The 12,708-nt window shown below is 35.0% G+C and overlaps 1 protein-coding gene across 1 annotated transcript in view; it reads right to left on the bottom strand.

Moving 5' to 3' along the window:
* Nucleotides 1-10,112: 10,112 nt before the first annotated feature.
* Nucleotides 10,113-12,708, bottom strand: part of LOC113782406 (phosphoserine phosphatase, chloroplastic-like) — a 19,117-nt gene continuing 16,521 nt past the window's right edge. Inside the window, exons 2-7 of the mRNA XM_027328300.1 lie at nucleotides 12,450-12,580; nucleotides 12,265-12,372; nucleotides 11,467-11,560; nucleotides 10,951-11,100; nucleotides 10,820-10,873; nucleotides 10,113-10,398 (exon numbers count right to left, since the gene is read on the bottom strand). Coding sequence (XP_027184101.1) covers nucleotides 10,273-10,398; nucleotides 10,820-10,873; nucleotides 10,951-11,100; nucleotides 11,467-11,560; nucleotides 12,265-12,372; nucleotides 12,450-12,580 — 663 coding nt within the window. The 3' untranslated portion in view covers nucleotides 10,113-10,272. The remainder of the gene's footprint in view (nucleotides 10,399-10,819; nucleotides 10,874-10,950; nucleotides 11,101-11,466; nucleotides 11,561-12,264; nucleotides 12,373-12,449; nucleotides 12,581-12,708) is intronic.

Genomic DNA, 12,708 nt, shown 5'->3' with positions numbered 1-12,708 from the left:
AAGTGTGATGGACAACTCCCCAACGGGCGTATGAAGTGTGTTCGTCGAGGGACACCAATATTTGAAGAAGGCTCGCAAGATATTTTCACAGCGGTCGTAGGAGTATCTCGACGCGTAGACGGCTTCAAATATGCCAGCGCGTGTGAGTATGTCTTTATACCTTCCAAGCATGTCCTCAACCCACTCCCAATAATGGGAGGTGAAGCACGCCTCACCGAAGAATGACGAAGGGGTTTTCCATGTAGCTTTGTCAACATTGAAGCCCACGAACGGAAGCGTGAATTTGGCTATTTCTGGATCTCCATTGTGAAGTGACGAGTTTAATACGACCACTTCTTCTTCCCTCGATGTAGTGGAGAAAGTCGACGGTGCCACCACTTCCTTGGTCCACTTGCTAGTCCAATCTTCGAGATGAAAGCATCCTTCAAGGGGTATGAAGGATTCAGCGAGCGGGCCGATTGCTGGTTTGTAAACATGTAGTGACAAGCTCTTTGATTGAGTTCCTCCCCGTTCATCCGTCAGTGAAATATGCGGCACTGGCACGGCGTAGTCCTTAATTTGCATGATTGCTGAATTTTACCAAATGTTAGAGGAGGGGAAATTCTACAAATTTTTGGTAATTGGAATTTCCTTGCCTTTCTCAAGTCCCCAAAATTGCTTAAACCTGTTCTTCAAGCACGGTTTTAGTTCTCTACAAAGAAGCAAGTCAATAAAGCTAAGATCAAAATCATGTATGATAGAAATATTTGGGATGCAAAAAAAAAAATAATAAGTGGTGTGGAAGTTGAGATAAAATTTCCAGCCCTAAGGGATAGCTCAAATAATATTTTGAGTCTTCATTCTCAAATAATATTTAAAGGCATGCATGATTTCGAATAATATTCAAAAGGCACCTAAAATAATATTTTGAGCCGATCATCATTTGGTTAATTTCAATCTTCCAGTCGAGACCCAAGCTTCATTCTCAAGTAATATTTTGAGAATTTATTTGGTAAGGACGTGAGGCTCTAAGTTTTTCAATTGACCGAAACTTTTCGTAACAGTTAAATATTGTGAGTAAAAAGAGGGGGGGCTTCAAGTACCTGTTGAGCGAAAAGAAAATTATTGGAGTGCAATCGATGGATGATGATTGATGCTTGCGGTGCGGCAAAGGTGATAACCAGCTTCCAATTGTCTCTATTGGTCAAAGGACAGCAAAGCCGACAATAAAGGCAAGATGGTACGCCGATAAATGATCAATAAAAATGTTAAAATTGTGGCAAGATAGCCGTACGACTTCGGATATCAAGAAGAGCGATAACATGAATCAGTGGAGTCATAATTGTAAGGAATCGTGTATGCAATTACGGTGGCTAACGTGTTATTCAATTTTAGGGTGAGACTCTAAAAAAAAAAAAAAATCACTTTGATCTATTAGACAATTATAGAGTGCCAGGATTCCAATGCAAGGTGGTAGAGATACTCGTGGTTCAACAACAGTGCGTTGCCCACAAGTTCAAGACATGGCGGCCATAATATAATCAATTCTTGCGGTGGGAAACTTCGTGCAAAGTCAATAAAGAGGAGGATACATGCTCAGCTAGTGCCTCGGCAAAGGTGTTTATCAAGAAGACTACATGAAGGAACAAGTGCACAACGTTGGAACCAAATTCTCAATGAGCAATGGAGAAACGAGCAGATCAAATAGGATGCTAAATATTGGACTTGAAATAAATTGGAACCGGGCTGCAAGATAGCTAGAGGGCTATGTTATCCTACTAGTTCAGCACGTAACATGCATAAGATGCAAATTTCAAGTACCAATCACCTTTGAGTCACCAAGGGTGAATCAAAATAAGCATGCAAGAGCCGTTGCTAAAGTTTCTTTCAAACAATAAAGTACGAGAAGCAGGGCTTTGGGTACCTGGTAGACAGAAGGCGGTGTCGTCAGAATACAATGGTGGGTAGGCGCCAATTTGGTAGTAGCAACAATGGTTGGTACTAAGCAGCGGCAGTCGTGTTTTGAAGAACAAACAAGCAACTGCAGTAATAGCAACAGCCACACTGACGATAATCCGATGAAGCAAAGAATAAAACTTGTTCAGCTTCTCTGTTATTAAGGAACTGGCGGCCGGACTTAGCTATATATAGTGAAGAAAGGATCCTAAAGCCTAGGAAAAATAAGCAGGATCGTAGCTTTAGTTTGAATAGAATTAGGCCTCTATATCAGTTGAAAGTCTTGTGGTCGAAGAAAAACAAATCCTCGCGAAGTCTTTTGAGTTTTGAGGAGATTGGCTCCGCGCCGGTGATAGGCTCCATTGCAGTTGGTATTCGGACTTCTAGATCGTTTGGACTTTGAGTCTAACAAGGAACGGAAGTTGTTGATTCAAGAGTCCTAGTCATATTAGAGGAATTTTCTTATGATTTGCCGCTCAAGTTCCCGAGGCCGACAGGGATAAGTGGTCTTGAAGTTTGGAAGCGGTGGAGTTCCGTGGGTTCCTATGATTTCTATGATCAATTGGATTCCAATGATTTCCGTGTGTGATTGGTAAGCAGAATGCATGGAAGACCAATTGATTCCTATGATTTCATTTTTGAAATGCCTTGCACGTGAATGGTTAAGCAAGCAATATGCAATATTCCACAAATGCATGTATTGGGCTTTCTTGAGGACAAATGGTCATAATTGAAGTTGATGGCCATCAATTTTATTATTTTTTTTTTTAGGGACCGGTTTCCTTAAGTGGCAAATGAAGGGAGAATATCAACGTATTTCACTTAAACAAATTAATTGTGAAATCGAAACTTGTTCATCCAAGTTTTACTCTTCAAGCTTCGGCTTTATCACAAAAAAAAAGGGAAGGGAAAAAAGGGAACTCAAATGTTTAAGTTCATCAAGGATACAAATCCTAGGATTCCGACAAGAAGCTGACTGGTTCGGACCTTGAGCCATGTGAAGCGGTGGAATTCATGATTGATCAAGGAACAATGCGCTTGTCTTATAATTGGAGTTGGAAACTCCTTAGGCCAATGAAAAGGTGTCTTACATGTAAGGTACACTAGTGCACTAGTGCTTGATCAATCACTCATGAGATTGAATTCTATGAAGTTTGATTAATCACTTCTGTGCCTATTTGGTCATTGAAAGTCTTTGTGCCTATTTGGTCATTGATTAATCACTTATGCGGCTGGCTTCCTACTTAGGTGACTTGATTCACAAAGTGTCGAATTCCAATTTGGCAAGAAAGGAACTTAGGGGAATTAAAGAAAGTCAAAACTTGTCCGTTCAAGTTGTACCTTTCGCAAACAAGTTTTGAGGGGGCATTTGTAGACGATGAAATTTTAAAAAAATTATCATTGGTCTATAAAATATTTTTGTCCAATCGGATATTGCCATATGGCATGTACACTTGGAAAAATTGGTTATTAAATGGCCAATTATATTTTTCCACGTGTCAAGGTGAGGTGTTCTAAAGTTATTCAAATTGTAGGGATATCTCCACCAACCAAATCATATCATATCATATGTCTACTGGATAGACATTTAAATATTTATTTCTTATTAAAGAGATAATATTTAGAGTCGTTTGATCCATATATATCTCTTATATACTGCAATGGTCTGTCCAATCAGACGGCGCCACGTCACTTGTCCCCACAGGCTTGGCCAATCGAGAAATTATCTATCTCTTTATTGATAAATATAAAATGAAGAGATAATATTTAACTGGCACAGTCCTAATATGATTGCACGTCTTGCAAGTAAAGTGGTACACAGGTCTTCAACCTCTACCCCTTGTTACAGCTATAAATAGAGGTCTCTCAACCAAATCAAAAACACAGATAGAGACACAGAGATATCAAGAGGCATCTCATACACTCAAGTATTGAAGCTCCAAGCTACGAAGGTCTGGGTCTCAAAGCTCCTCAAGTCTTCCGCATATCAAGACTTGAGCCTTCAAATATTCTCAAGTTCTTCAAATCTTCCATATCAAGATTTGAAAGAATCGGTGGTTGATCCGAGAACAAGCTGCGAAGCCCTTGGATTGGTGTTCGAGGAGAAGAATCGAAGGAAACTCTCCATAAGTTCGAGAAACTTCCAGAGATTGTACCCACACATTTTTCTAAATTTATATATTACATATTTGTCGTGTATTTCTTTTCCTTGTCGTTTTGCAGACTTGAAATTTTTATCGCATACAACCCACTATTCCTTTTTTTTATTATTTTCAACTCAAATACGATTCTCTACGTATATAGATGCCAAACCATATTAAAACCCACTTAATTAAAGATTCATGAGAGTATTTATTAACTATCGGACACGGGGCAAGGACGGTTGCCAGTTCAACCGTTCTTGAACAATGTAACTTCTTTTGAATATTTTGTAATTCTATGTAAATTTCTTGTACATTCTTACAACAGAGGTGTGATATTGTGTTACTGTTCATGTGGATCTCATATGTAATAATTCATCTCTGTTGTTAAATTTTACAAGTAGTTCATATAAAGTTACGCATTGTTCAAAAAATATTACATCATTCCAAACAGTTGTTACTGGCAACCGTCTAGGTCCTGCATCCTCAACTATCAGCAGTTTATCTTAAAATATATTTGATATCAAGAAGTATAGTTAGCCATAATCACTCAAATATCTCATAATTTTAGAAGAATCCTTCTTTAGAGATACATGAAAGTATTTCTCAACTATCAGTAATTTATCTCAAAAAAAAAAATTGCTATCAAAAAGTATAACTAACCACAATCACTCAAATACCTTGTAATCCTGGTAGAATTTTGTTGTACTCCTTATTTCATTCGTGTAATTTACAATGACTCACTTTACTTATATTTTATCTTTGTATGTGTTTGTTTACTATGATGTGAACGCCCATCCACAGCCAGTAATACATTCTAAACTGTATGGTATCACTGCTATCCTACAACAAGAATGAAAAAAGCAAGTAATGATTACCTTCATACTCTTCTTGTTATTTTATATGCTGATAAACTTTCCAAATCATTTAATTCGTCTATTAAGTCAAATTTACAAACACTTGGCATGCATAAGTTCCTTGTATATACCTCCCCCAAGTTGGCTCTTACTATATCTATATACCTTAGGTGACAAATCATTAGATATAGTTCAGGAAATAGTTCAGTGACATTACCTTCGTCGAATTGGGGCATTATGTTTCACCAACGTTGGATGGCACAATTGCTGTTACTCAGTTGTTCAACAAAACTGGAGACTGCTGTAAATGTATTTCCTCTATTCCCTTCTACTTTGCTGCCTGCCCTGGAAAGAATGTAGAGAAATTGTCCTAACAATTTTTAACCTCATTCAATTGTTGCATTCCCTTCCAAAGATGTCTACAAAGATAAATTGGTCCTTCCATCTTCACTCAAAATGCCTCACGAGCTTGGCTTCCTCTCAATAGATTTGGCCTCCTTTTTTCTTCACATAAACGTGCCCTAAATTTCTCCTCCCACTTCAATGTTTGCATTTTATCTCTCAATTATTTTTGGCAAATATCCGTAGAGATAGCAAGACTTATTTTGGTGTACAAAGAATGAATCCATGCTTTCCCAACTTTTTTCTTTTCATTTTATGTGGTTGATTCAAAATTTTGCATTTGATATTTGAATTTTGAATCAGTCCGTTTGCCCCAAATGGACACCGTTAGAGTTTCAATACATTTTTAACTTTTTTTATTCTGCCCACTTAGTGAAACTATGTCGTTTTCCTTTGCTGCTGCTCCCAATATACGTGGTCCATTGCAATCCTCTCATTTTCTTTTGTGAGAGGACTGCTCAGGGACGGTCGACCTAATGACCATCCCTGCCCCAAATCCGTCTAGCACTAGCAAGCGGAGTGTGCGCGACTAACCCTACAGTCTTTATCTATATTTATACATATACATTTGAAGGCAGATTTCTTACAAGGAGCCTTCACACGCATAGAAAAACAAATCTCACCGAACATTCTTTTGTAGTATGAATTCTATAAAATTCAACATAGTCAATTAAACTATCAATATTAATTCATTTTTATTTGTCATCTACACAAACCAAATATAGTGAAAGAAAAAAAAAAGACTGTGTATCATCCTACAAGTATTTTAACTATGTCTCAATTTCAAATTTGCAAAGCAAAGGAGAAAACAACTAATCACAAAACGAAACCTTTTATTGTAATAATCTTACTGAAATATTTCAAAATTAGGTTCAACAAGTTCACTTTCAAGAAAGACAAATCTCATTGAACATTCTTTTGTGATATGAACTCCACAAAAATTCAATAGTGTCAATTAAACCACCAATATTAAATTTTATACTAAAGGTTGATTGGTGTGAAAAAAATTCGCACCTTCGTATAAAATTATCAAATCGAATGCATAATGTTTATAAATATTTTATTTTGAAATCAAATAAAACATGAAATTACATTCATTTCTATCCATATCATTCAATTTCTAATATAAATTTCTATTATTATTTCAAGATCTATCTTCCACAAAACGCAATTCTTAAATGATGTACACATTTTATCATATTTTGAACTATTGTTATACAAATCTTAGATTTTGATTATGTTGATAGCATTTTTTTTACTTTTTTTTAATTCATCATCTCTTTTAATTTCTTTCAATAATGCCAGCACCATGCATAGTATGGATAATCACACTAGTTTATATGTATTAGAAAGCAGGTTTTTTACGAGGATCCTTCATAAGCGTCAAAAATTTTAATTTCAATTTGAATTTCCTTTTTACTATAATTTTAGATTTATTTTGATTCAATAATCCTTATTGCGTCTCCTTATCACTTTCCACTTTCCAATTCACATGATCCATTAATCTACAAAATCAAAATTCCAAAATTTTAATTAACTAATGACCCACTAACCCACAAAATCAAAAGTCCAAAATTTTAAGTAAAGAATAATAATCACCTATGCAAACTAACGGATAATAATCACCCTGCAAAATCACATCTTCAAATTCCAAATCCCGTCTAACACTACACACACGACTAATAATAATAACTAACTGATAATTTAAAAACCTCACCACTATGAAAATTATATATCCAAAATTTAGGAGCCCATTTGAATTACAATCCCTATAATTTTCATAATTTTACGCATCTTAATGTCATAACGTAATTTATTCTCATAATTATTCACAAGACTGACGACCACTAATCCATTTTTATTTGTCATCTACACAAACTAAATACAGTGAGAAGAAAAAGAAAAAAACAAGACTACGTGTTTTACTTTCACCATTGACGAAGTCCATCTACAAGCATTTCAATGACGTCTCAATTCTAAACTTGCAATATTACAAAGGAGAAAACAACTGATTACAAAACGAAGTATACACCATAGTGACCCCACTGAAATACTTCAAAATGTGTAGCAAGTTCACTTCCAAGAAAAACAAGTCTCGCTGAACATTCTTTTGTAGTATGAACTCCACAAAAATTCAATAGTGTCAATTAAACCACCAATATTACCCTTCGAGCTAAAAGTTAATTGGTGTGAAATTTGTTTACACTTTCATACAAGATTATCAAATCGAATGCATAATGTTTATAAGTATTTCATTTTGATATCAATAAAACATGTGATTACATTCATTTCCATATGTCATTCATTTTCTAATATAAATTTTTATTATTATTTCAGGATTCATCTTTTGCAAAAACATAGTTCTTGAATGATATACACATTTTATCATACTTTAAACTAATGCTAGACAAATCTTAGATTTTGATTAATTGTACTTTTTTTAATCCAACCTCTCTTTTTATTTCTTTCAATAATGTCAGCATTAGAGGTGCAAACGAATCAAATCAATCGCGAGTGGTTCAAGTTCGAGCTCGAACTAACCAAGTCAAATTCAAACTCGAATTCAAAAATACTAAATTCATTAACTAGCAAACCAACTCGAGTTCAATTATATATATATATATATATTATTTTAATAGTAAAATTACATATATATCCCTAATATTTTATTATTTGTTAAGAAAAATTATTATTTATTTATTTTTTTAAAATAAAATAATTATCTTTTTATTTTTTAAGCTCAAGTTCAAACTCAATTTGAGTTGAGTTCGAGCTCGAGTTTTATATTTTGAGTTTGTCAAGGTCGAACTCGAATTTGAGGTTCATAAACCTAGGTTGAGATTCGACCCAATTGGATCAAAACTCAATTTGTCTTGATTCGTTTGCACCCCTAATTAGCACCATGCGTAGCATGGTTATTCACACTAGTATAAGAGTACTAGGGAACTTGGATTTAATTGAGACGCTTGGGGACGGATGTCATGAACAAAACAAGTAGTACATTCACTTAATTTAGACGCTTGGAATGGATGTCATGAACAAAACAAAGACATCAAAATATACACGACTCAGAATGGAATAAAGATTAGGTTCGAAAGCAAAACTGAATACGATATCTCAATAACAAGTACAGATTCGTGAAATTAATTAAAAAGTAAGTTGGTGAAATAAGATCTGCCGAAATCTATATAGGAACGTTTAGGTGGAAGCAAAACTGAATACGATATCTCACTAGCAAGTACAGATTCATGAAATTAATTAAAAAGCAAGTTGGTCAAGTAGCATCTGCCCAAATCTAGTTAGGAACGTTTAGGTGAAAATGTGAAATAACTTGGCTCTAGCAATTTTTAGTAAGTGCCTATTTATTTTTAATAACACCATTTTATGGTGTTATATCAAGACATGAATATTGGTTTAGAATTCCATTTTCTTACTTATATAGATTAAAAAGCTTATAAAAGTATTCTTTTATTATCAACTTGCTAAATGCGCATAGACATATTACATTGTGTTCTTATTTCAGTATGGAACAACAAACATTGGATAAATCTAAATGAATTTTCATTAAATATAATCAAGTAATACGAGAGTAATCATCAATTAAAGTGACACAATATTTAAAACTAGACTTAGATGCTATTGGACAATAATCCCAAATATTAGAGTTCACTAATTCAAAAGGGTATGCAACCTATTTATTGACCTAGGCAAATAAGGCAAACAGAGATACTTCACAAATTGACGTATCTCACTATATAAATCTTGAAAATTTGAAAACAATTTCTTCAAAGTTGGTAGAGATAGATCACCCAAATGACAGTAAACTTCAAGAGGTGTCATGATGAACAAACATGTAACAGGTTTTGACATTTTCAAAGTTTCAAGTCTATAAAGGCTACCAAACTCACATCCTCTACCAAAATTTTCCGATCCTAATAAATACAATATTCAGAGAAGGATAAGACAAAGCACTTAAGAGCTCTTGTAATTTTATTGACTGAGAGTTGATTAAAAGAAAAATTAGACAAGTGTAAGACTGAGTATACAGAAATAGAGGTTGTAGGAATAGTTACACCAAAAACCACAATCAAAGTACTTGATCTATCAGCCAAAGTAACACTTGGAAGATTTGTATTAGAATTAATGGAGGAGAGAATATGGTGATATAATGATTTGATGATTTAAGTACTATAACAGTATTCTTAATCAGCTAACATAGGTCCACTCTATCTTTTGTGATTAAAGAGTATGCTTTCATGGTTTAAACATTTGTGATTTGACTACCAGTACTAAGCTAGTTCGAGTTTTTCAGTTATTTCATTGCTGTTAGCTGCTACTAAATGAGATTCTATGTACAATCTATCATCAGGAATGGGCAAGACGGTTGTATTAAGAGTGAAGCCAGATTCGCAGCTGATCCTCAATTACCTGGTGAGCGCTCATAGCAGGAAAACCGTCACAGGAGTCCAATAGGGTGGTCTCAAGCCAAATCTTGATTCCCAATGCTTGCAAAACGTTACCTGGATAATGTACTGTAGATTTGCAAGGCTTTTACCACATTGTTGTTTTTCACCTGTTCCAAAATGACAAACATCAAAGACATGAATCTCTCCCAGATTTTGCTTAAATCTTTGAACACACATCCGTGAACTTCAGCTGGATTTGTTTGTCACTCATGAGGTCAAACTTGATGACATCAACAAGGCTTTCAAGTTGCTTATTGAGGGCAAGTGCCTGAGGACTGTCATTTTCACAAATTACATACATAAAAGTCAAAGAATACATATACTGATGCAGAAGATTTTTGGAAGCATGGTAGTTATAACCCATAGAACTCTAGTACCCCCAAAAAATCAATAATAGTAAAGGTAAAGAAAGAGAACCACCACCCAAAAGGAAACAGAAAAAAGGTATCAATCAAGAAAAATGGGTGCATGCTACTCCAAGCTATCAATCAAGTCCTTAAAATTGAACACCAGCCAATCAGCTTTAGCTGCAACAGTTTCTCGAAGCTGAACCCCAGCATAGCATATAAATAAGTCGGCACCTCCTGGTTTGCGAGCCTACAAGTAGAAAGAGTATAAATTCTGCGAGCAACATGAGAGTAAAAGCTCTTCATTTATTCAATTTAGATGCATTTTTGGGCCAAAACTTAGAATGATATTAATAATGTATGAAGCTTGAACAGGTTTTTAGATAGCCACTATAGTCTACTTTGAAGCAATTAAAGTCAATGTATGGAATCAATTCCTCCATGGATTTACCAAGTTTGAGGTCTAAATCTTTATGTCCAGCTATTGCTGTATGCAGACTTTAGATAAAGTCAGTTATTAGATTCTAGATATTGGACCCTGTTAAACTCAAGTTAACATGTAGTAGAAAAAGCTCTCGTTGGGATTTACTTCTTGATTTTTTTTTCCTTGGGTTGGTTGTATTCCGTAGATGAAGTGGTCACCAAACTAGACAAGATGAACACTTTTTTACCTCAAGATCAGTTGCACCATCTCCAATCATGACCAGCGATTTATATCCATTAGCCTGATAACATTATCAAGTATTTGGTCAATATTCTAAAAACCAATACACAACAAACAACTACTAAGAGTTCAACTTACCTTCCTTATCTGCTGAACAGCAATAGCTTTTCCTCCACTCCTAGACGTTGGCTCATCTGTATCAAACCCCAAAAACTCTCCAGCACTTCCGAAAAGAAGTTGATTGGCAAAAATGTGGTCAACGGGAATACCAAGAATTGATGCAACAGGCTGTTAAACTGTAGCAGTTAGAACTTTGACACAGTTTCAAGCACAAAGTATGCTTCCATATGAAACATGTGTGATTCTTTTAGGGATTCAAAGCAAGGAACTGTTAAAACAGGTAATATTGATGCAGGAAAAGTATCAACTTGGAAGCAGTGCAGCATAAAAATCAGGTTACTGAACCTCAATTTTTTAGCCAATATTTGAACCATCAATTCAGAGAATATTTTAATCAACATCAATAATGACTATAGTATGCTAATGGGCATCTTGACACAATGGCAAATTGATCCAAGGACTCCCAGCCTCAATTGTTATCTAGATGTGAAGAAGAAAAGATATATCAAAAGCCACTCAGAGAGAAGCATATACATTGATCATTTGGCGAAATCCTCCAGAGATCAGATAAACATCAGTGTTTCTAGCCTTCATCTTCTTGACTAACTCATCAATCCCACGAGAAATTCTGCAAACCAAGTAAATCAATTAACCCAGACATTTTCATTACTTGGAAAATACAGATCAGCTATGGCTTGAAAACACTAAATGGTTTAGTTTCGTGTAAAGTTCCATGCTATATAACAATACATACTGCATATTATATACAAAACAACGGCAGATGCAAACACTCAAAAGACAAGACATTGTCCAAATAGAGTAGTTGCATAAACCTAATTGTTTCTTAATTATTTCACTTGAATCAGGGTTTTGTGTGCAATCAGAAGAGCACACCTTCAAGATGGCAGGCATTCTGAAAGGTCTGATATGCACATCCTAATACTAGATCTTGTTAAAATGCAAATTTTGCATGCCAAAGATGTGTAACTCATAATCGTAATCCAAATTGAAACAACTACAAGATGCAACTTTACATGGTTGTAGTCAAGTCATTCACAACTAAACTTCACCATTTTAGTTTACAAAATTGCACTGTAGTAATGATGAAAACTGATTGACTGTGCACAAGATTGAGAGATAAAACAAGCACAGTGTCTTTTTTTGGAGGTTTATGTCTGTATTTCACTTCTCTACACGTGATGATGTCCAAAGCATTTGGAACTTACATTGAATTGTTAAAGATAGTAGATGATGCACATAGGCCTCATTAACTGTCAAAAGAACTGAAGCAATTCTAGCATAAACTTCTCGCTACTGAATATAGTTTCTTACCTTGGAGGTCTCTTTTCAAGGAAATCTTGGACTTGTGCTATTGAAGGATTAAACAGAGACAATCTTGCAGCCAAGGCATCCTCAAAAGGAATAGAACCACTCATTGCCCTAGTAATCAGCACATAATCAGATCAAAAACTCAATTCTATGCACATCTAAAAAAATGTCTATCGAAGGCATATCACCTAGCAGTCCATTCTGCAACAGCCTTTCCAGCTCCGCAAAACTCAGCAAGTTCATCAATGCCCTCATCTAGGCATACTGTACTATCCACGTCAAAGCATACAGCATCAGCATTGCGCCACAACTCAAGGACCTCTTACAAATTTAAAGGATACATCAATTAGACATATCACCAATTAAAACTCATCCTTGTCTTCATTCGTACATAGTATTAATTCTAATTTGTCATTATATTTTATACATTACATACAAGAAATAAAG

The sequence above is a fragment of the Coffea eugenioides genome, chromosome 9 (genome assembly GCF_003713205.1).
Source record: "Coffea eugenioides isolate CCC68of chromosome 9, Ceug_1.0, whole genome shotgun sequence".
NCBI lineage: Eukaryota > Viridiplantae > Streptophyta > Magnoliopsida > Gentianales > Rubiaceae > Coffea > Coffea eugenioides.
The sequence above is the reverse complement of the archived record's forward strand: the minus strand, read 5'-3'. Positions and strand labels throughout refer to the sequence as shown.